Here is an 18064-nt window from a genome sequence, read left to right as displayed (position 1 = left end):
CTTTATAGGTCTTTCCATAACCATATCAAAGGAACAGATTGCTTCGCCACATCCCCTGATATACCCTCAGTCACGCCCCCTTCGGTAGCGAGTGCAATCACGTATCCTCCAATCCATGACTAACACATCGCCTACTGCGTTAAGGCAATGACTTCTGGCATTGTGACTCTGCCCCCTTTCTGGATGTCCGACTTACGACTGACCCTGGAATGAACTGCCAAACCATCCAGTCCGGGGCACACTGTTCCTATTATACAGCGCCCTCACAGGTCGGGAGGGAGATTGTTGACTAGGATTCATTCGTCACATCACCACTTTGAAAGACACGCCATAAAAAGAGAAGTGGACAGTAAATTTGAATTTCAAACCTCAGAAACCTTAAAAGAAACATTTATTGCTATATATTTTGTTTTCTTGATTTAGTAAGATATTTCCATTTTAAATATCTAACAATAAAAAAAAAAAACCTTGTTAGATTTTTTTCTTAATTGCTTACTTGTCAGCATCATAAAAATGCCTACACTCTATCACCTTGCTTGATGACTGGTGTTTAAGGCCAAATCAATTTTGACCCAGTTTAGGGGAGTGTGGCAGTGTCACCCGCCCCTGTGTGTATTTTATTTTTATATGTTGCGTGTGGTGTATTAATGTTGGTGTATATGTATTCGTGCACAGAGTATAATGTGGAGTTATGCAGTACAAGTGTTATAAAATGTATATTTGTATTTAGACACGAGGATGACACAATCACTTCATGTGCAGAGTAAAAGGGGTATTTGTATGGAAGCACAGGAAGTGCACAAAGTATTTCACGTGCAGATGTGCCGAGATTCCAATTGAATGATTGATTAGCAATCCAATCTTGGTACAGCTGCATAAAAGGGTGAAAGTTTCACTCACTCAGGGTTGGGTGTTCACAGAGAAAGAATGGGAGTGAAAATAAAAAAGTAAATATAACAATTGCTATCGTGCTATCTTCTAAAATTCTCACTTATTATGATATTAATGTTAAAAGTTTGTACTTCTTCATATGTATTTATATTTTTCAGTTCAGTCCCTACTGCTTTCATATAATCAACTTTGTTCATTACTACCACCCCAGAACCTTTATCTGCTGGTCTTATAATGATATCATCATCCTCTTTTAGTTCTTTTAGAGCTTCTTCTTCATTTTTAGTTAAATTAAGTTTACCTCTACTTTTTAAGCCTGTTATTATTTCATTTCTATGTACATATCTAACCATTTATCTCTTCCATTTGGAGGTCCAATACCGCTTTCTTTTAATTTTTATTCCATATTCATCTAACTGTGTGTGTTTCCTCATTCCTCCCATTCTTTTAACTCTATTATTAACGTATCCTTATTTATGTATCTTTTTGCTGGAACAAACTTCAGTCCCTTCCCTAGTAATGCTTTCTGTAAGGCTGTTAATATTTTATCAGATAAGTAAAATATTGTCTCTACTTCAATTCCTTTTCAACCATTATCTTTATTTACTATATTTTTGTGATTCTTCTTTTTTGTATACTTGATTTTTAGGTACTACTCCTACATTTGATGCTCTACTCCTACATCCCTGTTCTGCAATTTTTTTTCTTTTTGTGAATATGTATTTGTTTTTTTACATTGAGTCTGATCATTCACAGCCGATACATTTGATATGTATCCATCATGATTACTTTTAAGTGTAATTAATTCAAAATGATTATTTTTATATAAATTATTAATAGGTTCACTGGAACTGAAGTTTCTGTTCCTTCATATTTAAAATCTTTCCTCACCTACAAAGTTTACGTAAACATGTACTGGTCTATTTATTATGTCTACAGCAGCAGCAACTTCTGCCTCTGTAGCCCAGGGCTCTATTCATTTTCTTGACATGTTGTTTATAATCGTTATCGATGTAAAGTTCATATTTATTTACATTTCTGCTCATGTGTTCAGTAATATTACCCCTTACTAATTTATGATTATTTTGTGTTCCATACAAAACTCTACTCAAACATCTAAAAAACAATGACCATCTTTGTCTATCATTAATGCCTTATTTCCATTTTTATCATTGTGCCACTGATCTTCTGCTACCATACCAAGGTGAGTATTCCCAATTTCTTTAAAATAATTATCACTGAGTAATAGATTATTGGTTGTTTCACATGGCATATTCAAGTAAAGTAATTTAGTAAACTTTTTAGATTTTCTATCATTTAAGTACTTTAGTCTATTTTGCTCAAAATGTTCTACTTCCTTTATTTATTTATTTAGCAGATGCCTTTATCCAAGGCGACTTACAGAGATTAGGGTGCGTGAACTATGCATCAGCTACAGAGTCACTTACAACTACGTCTCAACCGAAAGACGGAGCACAAGGAGGTTAAGTGACTTGCTCAGGGTCACACAATGAGTCAGTGGCTGAGGTGGGATTTGAACCGGGGACCTCCTGGTTACAAGCCTGTTTCTTTAACCACTGGACCACACAGCCTCCTATTATTTGTCTTAATTCCAACGGCATTAGTTTACAACATGAGTCATCTATTATTTTTTGAATTTCAAAACTAATCTCTCGTGTTCTTCTAATTGACATTATCTTTGCTTCCTGCATCACTTTTAACGACGTTTCTTTAAGTACATTTTTTACATTATTTCTTTCAGAATCATTCGTCTTCATATTTATAACTAATTTTATCTGAAATCCTAGCGGTACAGTATCGCTATCTAAACATCTTCCTGAAAAGTTATTGTGAGAGGTATACTTAGCTCTCTTTTCTGATAATCTCTTCATTCTACTGAGTATCTGCCTGGCCATCCTGAATTGTTGTTGTACTCTGGGCCTCTCCTTTCCTCCATTCACATCCTTCATAGGAATAATCTTGAAATTGTTTCACAAAAAATAAGTTTTTGCTCAAAAGAGCCAACTTTTCGGTATGTTTACATACCTTTGTCAATACATACAATCAACACTCACATATCTGACTTTATAAAATTTTGACTTCAGTGATGGTTAAACGAGTGTGATGCATATTTCATTATTTCATTTTGGCCCGTTCCAACCCTTGTCCGTTTTTTCAGGGAACACAAAAATATACATAGCTGAAAGGACTGTGTTTTAAAATAAGTAGACCTCCATTTAGATGTACTGTAGAAGTATTTTAATTTAATTCTGGAGGAAGCACCAGTTGGGTCTGGAACCAACTCCCCAGTAATGTTGTTGAAGCTGACACCCTGGGATCCTTCAAGAAGCTGCTTGATGAGATTATAGGATCAATAAGCTACTAACAAGCAAGATGGGCTGAATGGCCTCCTCTCGTTTGTAAACTTTCTTATGTTCTTATGTAACTGCACAATAAAGACAGACTAATTTGGCATGTGAGAAAAAAAAAATTGTGGGCTGTGACGGAAAACAAGTACATTGTAACACTGAATTGATGGGTTTTGTATCAGAAAACTGGAGTCGGAAATCGCGTGTGATGGGTAAGTGCATTAATTTGCTACATATATATAATGGGGAGAGATTTTATTCTTAATACAAGGGCGGTAAAACGCAACTGGCGTGTATCTGGGTAACGGATATCTGAGTGCTGACTGTAAAACTTGCTAGTCCTGATGTAAACTTACAGTCCTTATGTGACGTGCCTAAGTTGGAATCAACAACAACAGTTGGGGTCCCTAAAAATAGGCTTATTTTTGATTTTCCTAAAAAAAATAAACTGTTATATATAGATTTATTTTTATTTTTTTTAACAAATGCACCTTAGTAAATGCTCCTACAGATCGATCAATCATCTGTTAGCACCTCGTTACTGAGCGACTAACTGTACTGTGTGCTGAGAAACTGACACTGACAGCACCAGACAGGATGACAGAGGAAAAAAAATTCTCAGCCATGTCACCTGATGACACAAATAAAATGTTTATTTCATTGTTCATTACATGTGTTGCTATTTACAAAAATGCTGGCTGGTTTGTGGAGTTGTGGGTTATAGCCTGAGTGACTAAATAACTATGAATTACTACCAATAATGAATGTACTCACGTATACATGTGGTCTTCACTAAAGTCCCAATTTACAGACAGTACATTTTACTGTGGCTAAATTATTATTTTTTTAATTAGCCGTGGGAGAAAACCGCTTCAGCAAATACAGTAGAATCTGCCAGAACTGACGGATGCTGAATCTACTAGGTTGGATACTAATGAGAGCATAACAAATAGAAAAGAAAAACGAGGGAAATGCAGATCTTTTCAAGAAAGCTGGGAGACTTTGTATAAATTATTATTATTATTATTATTTATTTCTTAGCAGACGCCCTTATCCAGGGCGACTTACAATCGTAAGCAAATACATTTCAAGTGTTACAATACAAGTAATACAATAAGAGCAAGAAATACAATAACTTTTGTTCAAGTGTGACAAACCACAATTCAATAATACAGCAGATAATAGTGATAGTTACATCAGGATATGATTAAATAATGATAGTTACATCAGGATATGATTAAATACAAAATACTACAGGTTAAACACTTGAAAGATTACAGTATTCTGAAGTACAGGATTAAATGCAGTAAAATAGGGGGCAGATAAGAGAAAAATAAAGCACATTTAAATGAAGGGTGATAGTGTCTCAGGATACAAACAGAGGAGTTCTACAGGTGCTGTTTGAAGAGGTGAGTCTTAAGGAGGTGCCGGAATGTGGTCAGGGACTGGGCAGTCCTGACATCTGTAGGAAGGTCATTCCACCACTGCGGAGCAAGGGTGGAGAAGGAGCGGGCTCTGGAGGCAGGGGAGCGTAGAGGAGGTAGAGCCAGTCTTCTAGTGCAGGCGGAGCGGAGAGGTCGAGTGGGGGTGTAGGGAGAGATGAGGGTCTGGAGGTAGCTGGGTGCAGTCTGGTCAAGGCATCTGTAGGCTAGTACAAGAGTCTTGAACTGGATGCGAGTGGTGATCGGGAGCCAGTGGAGCAAGCGGAGCAAGCAGAGTAGTGGAGTAGCGTGGGCGAAGCGAGGCAGAGAGAACACCAGGCGGGCAGCAGAGTGGATTTGAATATGTGAAGGATCGCCTTCTGGTTTGTAATTTGTACCCCATTGGTGCTTGAACCCTGGAGCACTCACGGAATCGCCGCTTATGCACTTATTATCAGTGATTAAAGCCTGGTTTTCAAACGAACTGATTATCACTCACCAGTACTGTATTGGTATATGAAATGTATGTATGTAATTTCAGCTTCCAATAACCTAAAATATGCTGATGATAATGAAAACAACACCAAGCTACAGACAGAGAGTCCCAAACTTTAATCATGTTAGTGTTGTTTATAGCCAGAACTGAACTTAATGATGAATATATTGTGTTATTATGTTTTAAACAACATATCATGATAGTGTTCATTATGGTAATTGTTTATTTATTAGTTTTAAAATGTTTAGTAAAACGTGGCCTATTTTTTGTTTTTATCTCATTAGTCAACCAGCCCCCTTTGCTAATGACATCTTTAGTTTTAAATACTCGCCCGGAGGACTACTGAGACACAGACATCAACTAGTCCTCATCAGACTTAATTAGCCTAATTAGCGAGTGGCGAGCGTGAGTTTTTAACCCTGTATATATACTGTATATATATATATTTTTTACTTTCTCAAGGTTTGTGGCGTGACTGTCTAATTCATTACTCTCTGAAAGACTGGGCTCCAATCTAGCTCAGGTCTCAACGTGCACACCAGTGGACATTCCAGAGAACAAAACTACAACACACATAGGGGAAGTCCAGAACTAAATGGCGAGTGAGAGTGTTCAGGTCAGAGTAGAGAGGGGAAGACCTATACACAATGCCATTGTTGTTTCATGAGCACTAAATTCCTTTGTAATAGGAACAAGTTGCCATGCTGCATCAACTCAGTGGGCAGGCTGAAAAAAAAAAGGTTTATTTCAGTCTGCAAATCTGAAAATCGGTCAGCAGTTAGGATGCTAATCTATTTTTCTTTTCATATTTTCAGTATGGAATAGACCTAAACCTAACTCTTTATAAAAAAAGAGTAATTCATTCATTTGAAATAGAAAGATTTTCTCTCAAAATAAAATACTGTATTTTATTATATAAGCATGAATTATTCACACTGCAAAGCCTAAGGGATGGCAATAAAAAGTCAAGCAGACTTTGGACTAACAAGTTATGTCACACATTTGTGTCAATATTCAATCAGTGGCACAGCCAATGGTATTTAAGCCAGCCAAATCTAAACCTTGCTATTGAGCTTACCTCCTTCTCCAACCTCTACCTCATTTTGGCCCCACTAGGGGGTTGACAATCAAACTGCCCCTTTGCCTATCTCTCAGCTCCAGTTTTCAAAGCACCATCAAGTATCCTGAAAGGCAAGGCCGAACACCAAAACCAAGCAAGTCAAATGCTGCGATACAACTGTTTTTATTCTCTCACAAAATGTTGTTTTTAAATGTCAAGAGTTGTTCTGACTGAACCTCAATTAATAGACAGCACGTGGTCACTCATGAGTAACCCAGATAATGGCTTCTAAGACGTTAACCATATTGTTCTCCTTTGTGTGTTACACTGGCAAGCTGTGCTGTGCCATATGCAATAATATGATTTGCTGTGCATGATTCAGCACAGTCCAAACAACAATACATATACTGTTTGTCTTTACTATTTAGTGTCTTTAGTTTCCAATATCTTGTTTGTATTTAATAATGTAATTTGAACAGTTTGTGAGCACCTCCGGTCTATAAGCTGTAACTTGATAGAGTATTGAGAAAATAAGCTCTAATCTCTACACAGTAAGCTATAGCTCCTGCTGTATTTGACAGTGCATTTCAACTGTGAACAGAATATAAAAGCTGCTTCAGTTTGACAAGTGTGAAGTGTAAGGTGTAGAGCGGCAAGAGAAAGCTTCAACATATACAGTGATAAAGGACTAACTTTTCTGTGTTGAGTAGTGTGGCAGCTCTACCAGAGTAAAAAAAAAAAAAAATCAAAAAGGAAAAGGTTGCTGTGACTGGATGACTGACGTGGTGACATCAGGCCAGAAGCAGGAAGAAAACAAAGGGAAAAATACTGCGGCGGTGCAAAAAGACGCGGCGTGTGCCATTTATTTAAATAATAAAAACAAATAAACAAAAACTGCTCACAGAGCGAAAATAAAAGTTTAAACTAAACACAAATCACGAACACAAACACAAATACACAGGTCAGGCTGGGCAGATCGCTTTCACTGATCATTTGTTGATTTTTTAAAATTCTTTTCTCCTTTTTCTCCTCGCTCTCTCACGTTCTCTCCACTGAACACCCACACCGAGTGCAGAGAGCTGCAGGCTTATATACAGGTGATTAGCAAAAATTAAACAATTAATTAATTCGGGGGGTTTTTAATGTGGATGGGGCTTCCCATCCACGCTGCGAAACAATACAAAACAATAACAAAACACGGCTCCGCCGTCATATTTATAAATAAATAAACCATAACAATAACGACAATAATAATAATAATAATAATAATAATAATAATAATAATAATAATAATAATACAGCAAAACCAAAACCCCATTCCAAAACCCCATTCTAAAAATAACTGATACATTTATCGCAGGGCTTTGTCCTGCCCCCTTTTCATGTGCAGGGCTCCTTGCCCTGCCACAGTTGTGTTTTGTGTTGGGACTGAGGGAGGCTGTGTTGAACATGCACTTGGAAACGGAAGTAGCCAAACATTTTAGCTTCATAATATTACCCTGTATAAATGTTTAAATAGTTATATCTCATACGAGTGTTACATTCAGAATACAACTCAATTTGCAGGTGTATTGGCTCAAAAAAAGCTCCAAACACATACTGTAGTACCAACATGGTCACTGGAAAGTCATGTCTGTCCCTTTCCAATGATGATCAATAATCCCTACCTTTTTATTTGTTATGCAAAGAATGATACCCCTGACATACTCTCTAAAAAAACATAGTTTCAGTCACAATGGGCAGGGCTGACTGCCACTCCTTAGTGCCTACCTTAAGTTTGTGGGGAGCAAGGGATCAGAACCATTTGTCTTTTTTTCTCCAACTTTTCCAACATCTGAAATGCTGCTTTGGGTCACTATCTCTCCGTTGTCGAACATCACATGTAGACGGAAGTTGACCACCTTAATCAGAATGAAAAATGCAGTCACAGAGCTGCAGTAAATTCCCAGTGCAACTGTATTGGGGGGCAGAGCCTGGAAAAGAAGAGAAAGAGAAAACATTTAGGATAAGGCTGTAAAAGTTTAAACATTTAAACAGTAAATGTTTAACTGAAAATGATGTTATTTGAGGATCTTGGATTGACTTGTTTTTTTTTTGTTTACTGTTTCATACATTGTAAATCACTATAAATGTAAATCACTTTAAATGTGTGTGTAATTTGCATCACACAAAAGTAAAATAAATGATAACTAAAATAAATGACTTTTTCCACTCAGTGCACTATAAGAATGAACCGCATACAGTGATCATAATCACTGTGACAAAAACATTCCTATACTATCCAATGTAAAATAATCTGCTTGTAAGAATCATTTCGGGGCAAACTGACTACATATAATACGGTACTTGATCAAGTGCAATGACGTGTACAGCCAATAAAGCTGTTTTTGAATTTGATCACAGCTCACGTGATTAGGCACGTACGCAGCGTGGATCTTGCAATGATGCAGGAAACACTGCATTGTTTGTAATCAAACGGTGACTGCACCACTGCATTGTTTTTTGTGTTCTCTGTTAGTGAAAATGTGTTTAAAAAAAGTGAATACACATTCATTGAATACATACTGAGTACAGCAGTGTTATTGTGTGATATGCATGTAGAGGGAGTGGGATTGCGGCACGGCACGGTGAGGAGGAGGAGGGGAGGGGAGGGGACGGGACGGGACGGGGGGAAAGGGGATTTCGGAGTTTTGCATCTCCACTTATTCAAAAACTGTGAGATTCGCATCGCAACAGAAAATAAATAAGCCACAGATGCTTAAATGCAGTGGTAGTCCTGACAGTAAAATACTGTACTGTAATGTCATTTTAATTCAAAGGCCACTACACGTAACACATTTCAGGGCAGTTAAACTATGCACCCTCACGAGGCGATTGCTTCTCAACTGTAGTAAAATAGGATTTTGCAGCCTTGAGTAAACATAACCGTGATCATATAACAAGTTGCTTACTCACAAGGACGTGTTTTGATGTATTATCCTCAGTGATTGAGTACCATTGACATTTGTATACTGTATGTAAACTGTTGACGCGCGGAGGCGCTTTTGCTAATTGTTATGTGACATGGCCAAGAGCAGTGTAAATGATCAAGCTGGAGTCCTTATTTGCAGTTTAAAACCGGTGTTGGTTTTATTTTTCTTACAGTGTGGTGGGGAAACAACTGCTAATAAAACAAACAAACAAAATAAACCTTGCTTTCAGTAGAACTAACTAAACAATACTTTGTGTGGTCCCTGTGCATACATGCGGGAACTCATGACATCTAGTGGTCAAACCGTTACACAGCAGGGAACAAAGCTTTAATTCTCAACCACAGTAATCATATCGGTCTGCTTTTAAGAATCAACTGCTTATAAGAATCAAATCATCTGGGACAAATGTGATTCTTATAAACGCAGTGCACTGTACCTTGAAATTACATTTTCAGATTTTCGTTACTATTCCCTTGCCTGTTTATGATATTTGCAATAATTCATAGTGGTTCTTATTGCAATTTCTAAAATATATATTTTGAAGTCTGTACTAAGGTGCTTTGACTTTCCGTTCAGGGGATGCTCTTTGGTTCTAGTTGCCTTGACATATACATATGTAGCAAGATGATTTAAATCTTTAAGAGAAATAAATAAATAATGTGCTTCCCCAAAGAAACTGGCCTTAGCCCCATACCATTAGTAAATAAACAAATTCACCACTGCTGCTATATTAAAAGAAAGGGGAACCTTAGAGAACAGGAGTTAGTGTTGCAAGGGGGACCCCTGGAAACAAAGTATAAAACACAATGTTTTGAAGGGACAGGCTCTCTTGTTTCCCGACGGGGTCTCAGTGTATCAAGTTTAATAAGCATTCTGAGACGTTATACTCGGTTTTCATTTGTTTTTATTCAAGTTTGTGAATATATTTGCATTGAGTGATATGGACATTGAATTTATGTGTGCAAACTGTCGGGACTGAGTAAATAAACGGAGTGATTCATATACTTTACTTTCGGTTTCTCAGTCTTCACTGCTTTCACCATCACAAAGGCTCCGGACCAGGCAAAAAAACAGAACAAGTAAACATAGACAACGCATAGTACTACAAGAAACAGGGACAATCACAGAAGCTACATATATGTAATGTACAGTAGGCTAGATCAGTCAAAGTGTATTTATATTAGTAAGTACCAGCACTATCTAGTGCACAGCAGTGCAATGTGCAATTTGTTTGCAAAGTGGCAGATCACTAGATGGCGCTGGCTCTTACTTCTATAGATACTGGCTGGCCTAGCCTTGGTTACACATATCTATGGCAGGAGGCAACTAGAACTAAAGCACTTCAACTTAGACCTCCTCCCTCCTCTATCTTCTCTGATGACTTTGCCTCTTTCTTCTCTTCTAAAATCTCAGATATCCGCAAACTCTTTAACACCTCTCCCTCCCCCGCACCCCCTTCTGCTCCAACCCCTACACCCACTGCATCCCCTACTAACTCACCCTCCTTCTCCACCTTCTCTCCCCTCTCAGACTCTGACCACTCCTCCCTGCTCCAGGGTCACAAACCCACCACGTGTGCCCTGGACCCCCTCTCCACTCACCTCTTTCAAGCTGCTGCTCCTGCTCTGCTTCCCTTCATCTCCTCCCTTCTCAACACCTTCCTTTCTGGTTTCTTTCCCTCTGCCTTCAAACAAGCCTCTATCACTCCCCTCCTCAAAAAACCTACCCTCGACCCCACCTCCCTCCAGAGCTACCGTCCTGTCTCCCTCCTACCCTTCCTCTCCAAAACCATCGAGCGGGCTGTACACTCTCTGCTCGATCCTCTCCAATCTGGCTTCCGCTCTGCACACTCCACTGAAACCGCCCTCCTGTCTGTCACTAACTCACTAAACTCTGCCCGAGCTGCCTCTCTCTCCTCTGCCCTAATTCTCCTTGACCTCTCTGCTGCCTTTGACACTGTCAATCACTCTATTCTACTATCCTCTCTCGCTGACCTGGAAATCTCTGGCACTGCTCTGGCCTGGTTTTCCTCCTACCTCTCCAACTGCACTTACCAGGTAACCTGGCACAGAGCAACCTCCACACCTCGCCCTCTCTCAACAGGAGTCCCCCAAGGGTCAGTCTTGGGTCCTCTCCTATTCTCTCTCTACACCCGCTCCGTGGGCCCCCTCATCACATCCTATGGTTTCTCATACCATTTCTATGCTGATGATGCTCAGGTTTTCCTCTCCTTCCCCCCCTCTGACTCCACCATCCCCTCCCGTATCTCTACCTGTCTGTCTGCTATCTCCTCCTGGATGCACTCGCATCACCTCAAACTCAACCTCTCTAAATCTGACCTCCTTTTCTTTCCCTCCTCCTCCTCCTCTGATCTCTCTATCTCCATTCCTCTGGAATCTACCACACTCTCTCCCTCCTCCTCAGCTAAGAACCTCGGAGACGAGACCCTTCAGCTTCGCTTTAGCCCCGTTCCGGCAGCCGAACCTGGGGCGAGCCCATTCCCTCTTCCCCTCTCCCGACCCACTCTCCTTCTCGCACTTGGTTTGCTTGTCTGTCAATTCGAACTGAAGTCCCAACCGTCGTTTAGCCAGGCTATTAATAGTTTAAAAACTGCTAATTAAAATTATCCATGAGTGGGAATGTTATAACGTTGATTACATGGTGCTTTATGGGTGGTTAATTCGCAGAAAGTTACATTTTTGCTTTGCTATATGTGCATTATAGAGAGGGCGATATTTTATTTTGTATTTTAGTCAGATGTGTGTTGTTATGTGTCCCGCGTCGCCCCCCCCTCCTCCCCCATTTATAACGCTCTTCGGTTATAACGCTCATATTGTGTGTCCCCCGAGACCCGGTTACAGCGAGGGAGCACTGTATTATTATTATTTATTCTCATAGATACTGTTTGAAGCAAGATGTTGCAGTTCACACGTCACAACAGCAATCTCCCATTTGCAAATGATTACAAACTATTATGTTTCTTGCTGTGGTGTGTGTATTATAATACTTTATATACATAACTGTGTCTGGTTACAGTGCTTTGCAGTGTACAGAAAGTGCATGCAGCAGAAGATTCTGTGCAGAAGGTGGAAAGATAGTTATTATGTTAGCCGTTATATCACAGTCACTGGCATTCCATGATCAGCATGGTTTTACATTTGTAGGAACAATTGCTAAAATATAGCTGACTTAATTAGGCAACAAAATGGCAAGTATACTATCCAAGTCCCAATTAAGATGTAATTGCTTATAATTTCTACAAATATACAAACTTGGACACATTATATGCTAAAATATACAAAGCCCAAAAATGTCTAAGACTGAAAATAGTATTTTATGTGTTTTCATTAGGAGCAAAAATAATAAAAGATGGTTAGATGAATTAGATTAAAAAAAAAATGGAAAATAATAACAAAAAGGAAAAAGTAGTGCATGGTAGATCCCCTTCTTCCTTTATAGGCAGGTAGCTTCCAACAAACAAGTAGTTATCTTGTTTTCTTCTTGTACTTTGATCGTTGATCTTCAGCTTCTTTTCTGACAAACCCAAAGCTATTAGATTAACAATTGAAGTTTGCAAAGATGTTTCCAACACTCACAAAGTTCTTGGCAATGTGACGGCTGTCATTAAATGTCCTGACAGGATTGTTCATTAAAAGTCTCGCTCAAAGATTTTCAATAATGGTTTTCAGTAATGGTTTCTTGAACATTAGCAATAACTGAGATACAATGTTTTCATTACATAACCTCATCTTAATGTAAAATACAATCCAATGCCATTTTTTTTTTGTAATGCTTTATTTTACTATTATACCAACAAAGTTAGAAAAAAAAGTTTTTTTGAGAACAGCCATGTGGTATCTAATTGTGAAATTCAACAAGCTTGTGTTATGGAGCGCATTTGCACCAAAACTATTCATCAATTAATTTGTTAATTCATGCAAAAATTATTAAATTAATTCAGCAAATCATCAATTAATGAATCAATGCATCCATCATTCATAAATTAATTTGTCAATTCATTCATCAATTTGTCCATCAATTCATAAATGATTTGTCAATTAATTCATCAATTCATAAATTAATTCAGCAATTCATCAATTAATTAATCAATTCATCCATCAATTCATAAATTGATTTGGCAATTCATCAATTATTTAATCAATTCACCCATCAATTCATAAATTAATTTGTCAATTCATCCATCAATTTGTGAATGGTTTACTTTGGTGCCTACCGAATCCCTGAATCACAGATGAAACAAAATAAAATAAAAAACACAGAATCTATCTCATGATAACATCTATGGAAACACCTTGATGGATTTTCATGTTATTATTATTATTATTATTATTATTATTATTATTATTATTATTATTATTATTATTCCAAGCCAGAATGGCTGGAAGCCTATTATTATTATTATTATTATTATTATTATTATTATTATTATTATTATTATTATTATTATTATTATTCCCAAGATTTCAAAACTAGCTTCTGCATTTTCTTCTTAAATTTAAAAACGCTTCAGTTGAAAAACGGTTTATTTGATTAACTCCAAAGTTGACAAACATCATCCCTGTATCAATACAATTGACTTTTTCAAAAATGGTGTTTGTGCGTAAACCAATATGGCCGCCTGGAGCATTTCTTTAAAAACCTTTCAAAATTGATTAATTAATTGATGAATTGCCAAATGAATTGAAGAATTGATGGACAAATTGACGAATTAATCTACAGCAGCAGTGTGGAGTAGCGGTTAGGGCTCTGGACTCTTGACTGGACGGCCGTGGGTTCAATCCCAGGTGGGGGACACTGCTGCTGTACCCTCGAGTAAGGTACTTTACCTAGATTGCTCTAGTAAAACCCAACTGTATAAATGGGTGATTGTATGTAAAATAATGTAATTGTACGTAAAAATAATGTGATATCTTGTAACAATTGTAAATCGCCCTGGATAAGGGCGTCTGCTAAGAAATTAATAATGTAATGTATGAATTTATGCAGGAATTGATTAATTAATTGACTAATTACTTGGTGAATTGACAAATTAATTGATTAATAGTTTTGGCACAAATGGCACTCCATACACAGTACCAAATATATTGATGGTATTTTACTCAGTTTCAAATGCAATAACACAAAATGGACAGTATAAAGCTCCATTTAACCAGATTGTAATTCTTATGAAATACTAAATACAAAATCAAAAAAAAAGTTTAAACAGAAGTCGCATTAAATGTTACCTGAAGCTGTGCAGGGAGTGAGATGTCAAACGGAGGCAAGTGTCACATTAAATTTAAATCTAGCCTTACTATTAATTTCAAAGAGGATACTTTTTTAAGCTAAATATTTTTTAAATATAGTTTCCTGCACAAAATCTAAAAATTTGAATCTAAAAGTTCTCCATAGTGTTTTGAATGTGATCTGTTTTTCTTGTGCTAAGGCAGAGTTAGTTGCTTACTGTATACTGCTTGTTGCTATGTGAATCATGCAGAGGAATGCAGTGTTAAGAACCGATATACCAGGGTCCCTAAAGCCCGCTGCACACAGCCCGACTCAAGCCGTCCCGACTCATCTCATCTGAGTATGCACAGATTCTGCGATCAGTTGTGCTCAGTTTTGGTTTGACGTCACAAATGAGTTTTTCCTGAATGGGTGTCGCACACTGACTGAATTACTGACCACAACTATATACTGGTGATTACTATGTATGCAAATTTAATGACTACTGCCCTGTACACATTTTTGTATTAACTTAGCCCAACATAGCGACCCTCGTATTATGCATGGCATCGTATGCTGATTAGACTGCGGAGACAGCGCCGTGAGGCAACCAAAAGAAGCGCTTAACCTATTAATTTAGCTATTGACCATTTACACCGTGCAAACGTTTCAGACAGTGTTTGGCTTTTTGTATAGTTTTTCTACTACACTTTAGCCTGTGGTAAATAAAATCCAAACTGTTGATTTTTTTTATTTGACTTTGGCGTTTTTTTTCTCAGCATGTGGATCTAGGGGCTTGTGATTTGTGACCTATTGGAGATCGACGCACCGGTTACTTCTGTTTTAGCGCAGTAAGAAGATATAGGCTGCCAATAGATTGATAACAAAAAGGTAAACCGATAATTTACCTTTGATTAGTAAACGCCTAAAAAAACTATTATAATGTGCACATATCTGGTATTTTTGAATTCCGGACACTAAGAGCAATTCAAGACTAATGTATTTTTACATGTGGAACTAAAGATGTCAATATTCCGCCATCTTGCATGACAAGTTACATGACAAGCTACGTCACTTAAACCTGCTTCACCATTGGTTGACACCCTTATGACTAATCGGTCTCAGTCAGTCTTGGTCGGCAACTGCTGCACACAGACAGACTGATCAGAGTGAACGAAACTGCGTCTGAAAAAGATTCAACATGTTCAATCTTCAAGTCTGAAGACATCCTGACTGAAATCTGCACAATCTTGGTTTTAAATGCACGCACACTGATACCATTCATCCAGACTCTGTATGGCCAGTTGAGATGAGATGAGTCGGGATGGCTTGAGTCGGGCTGTGAGCGGCGGGCTTAACAGTGCACATTATCCAAAAGATCGTGGAATACAACAAACTCATTACAGGAATGGCAAAAAGTGCATGGAATGCATCAGAGCACGTTTTACACAGGTGCACAGCTAGATCTGAAAATTATGGTACCTATATTGCCTCACATGTCCCATAAATTGTTATTTTCAAAGAAGAGTTACTACTGTGTACCATGTTATCCTTTGTATTCTACTGAGAACCCTTGTAACCAAAAGGCCATACGTTCTTGGGACACTAACTTCCTAAAGGATTCACATACACAGCTTAAAATATTGTTGGCCAGCTTGCCTTTACTGACAGATTAGTTTCATAAAGCAATGTTAATTTGTCTTAATGACATGTTATGCTTCTTTACACAACTATATAGTGTACTTGGCTTACTTTAAAATATAAAACATGACAGGCAGTGACAACAATGTGAAAACTCAGTGATTAAAGCACCAGATATCTTTTGGCACTGAAGTACCAAAGCACCTTTTCTTCACTTGAGCATCTCGCCATCAAGCTCCCCTCTCTCATGTCCCTCACCCTTGCTGTTATCTACCGTCCACCTAAGAGCAACTCTGCTTTTACTGCCGAGTTTTCAGAATTCCTCTCCCTCGTCCGCACTTCTACTGACAAAATCCTACTCATAGGGCAGCAGTGTGGAGTAATGGTTAGGGCTCTGGACTCTTGACTGGAAGGTCGTGGATTCAGTCCCAGCTGGGGGACACTGCTGCTGTACCCTTGAGCAAGGTACTTCACCTACATTGCTCCAGTAAAAACCCAACTGTATAAATGGGTAATTGTATGTAAAAATAATGTGTAAAAAAATAATGTAATTGTATGTAAAAATAATGTGATACCTTATAACAATTGTAAGTCGCCCTAGTGACCAACTTTAACACGCTTCTGGACTGTCTTGGACTCTCTCAATCTGTCAACATCCCCACTCACACCTGTGGACACACCCTGGATCTGCTCATCACCAGGGGCCTTGATATCTCCAATCTCTCCGTCTCGGATGTCTCTCTCTCTCTCTTAGTCACTGCAAATATTAATCTCCCTCCTCCTTCCTCCACTACTGATCCCAAGAATCTGCTGAATCCTCTGAAACTCTCGGAATGTGTCTCTGCATCCCCTCTAACTGGTACTCTCCCATCCTCAGTTGATGATGTGGTGACCCTCTACAATGCCACCCTTACACATATAGTCGACACTGTTTTCTTCAGCTAAACACTAGAAAATCTGAACAACTCCTAGTAGGATCTAAAACTCAACTTAAGAATCTAAATATAGCTTCCCTGAACCTCGGAAACTGTCTGCTGCTGCCTTCCCCCACAGTACGAAGCCTTGGTGTACTTCTTGACAGCAACCTCTCCTTTGATGCCCACATCTCCTCTGTGGTCAAATCTTCCTCTACCATCTTTGAAACATCTACAAAGTCCGTCCCTACCTTTCCCTCCCGAAAGCAGAGATACTTTGTCAAGCATTTGTCTCCTCTCGACTCGACTGCTGCAGCTCTCTATATGGTGGTCTCCCGGCACGCACCATAAACCGACTGCAGTTAGTTCAGAATGCCCCTGCCAGGATCCTTACCAGATGTAAAAACATGATCACATCACCCCCCGTCTTTCCCAGCTGCACTGGCTACCTGTAAAGTTCAGGATTATTTTCAAAACTCTCCTGCTTACCTACAATGCCCTTCATCACACAGGTCCCGAGTACCTCCTCAACCTGCTGACCTGCTATGTCCCTGTCCGCAAGCTGAGGTCCTCCGACTCTGGCCTGCTTGTTATCCCCAAGCAAAAGTGCACCACACTTGGTGAAAGCTTGTTTAGCTTCATGGCTCCGACTCTTTGGAACTCTCTCCCAGCTTTGGTACATGATGCTCCTACCCTCGCTCGCTTTAAATCAACTCTCAAGACCCACCTGTTCTTTATTGCTTTCCATGCTCTTTAAGCCTGATATCTGCTATTAGCTGCTGTGTTGCTGCTACTATTTCATGTATTATGCTACTATCATGTATTATGCACTTTGCACTGTATCTAATGTATTATGGATTGTTTTTTTTAATGTATAGCATGTATTATGCATTTGTCTGTATTTACAGTATTATGGATTTTCTTGTTGTTACTGCATCTTGTAAAGCGCTTTGTGATGGTGGTCCACTATGAAAGGTGCTATATAAAATAAAGACTGATTGACTGATTGATACTGTCTATCAATACACAGTCTAACTCCATGCATTCCATTGCACCACTGTATTAACACAATCT

The 18064-nt window shown here is 38.5% G+C and overlaps 1 protein-coding gene across 1 annotated transcript in view; it reads right to left on the bottom strand.

Moving 5' to 3' along the window:
• pcnx2 (pecanex 2) overlaps window positions 1-18064 on the bottom strand; it is a 148704-nt gene that overhangs the window by 129271 nt on the left and 1369 nt on the right. The window contains exon 2 of the mRNA XM_034017005.3: window positions 8008-8210. Within this exon, the coding sequence (XP_033872896.3) occupies window positions 8008-8210 (203 nt within the window). The remainder of the gene's footprint in view (window positions 1-8007; window positions 8211-18064) is intronic.

The sequence above is a fragment of the Acipenser ruthenus genome, chromosome 6, assembly GCF_902713425.1.
Source record: "Acipenser ruthenus chromosome 6, fAciRut3.2 maternal haplotype, whole genome shotgun sequence".
NCBI classification, from domain to species: domain Eukaryota; kingdom Metazoa; phylum Chordata; class Actinopteri; order Acipenseriformes; family Acipenseridae; genus Acipenser; species Acipenser ruthenus.
This window is presented reverse-complemented; position numbering and strand designations above follow the sequence as displayed.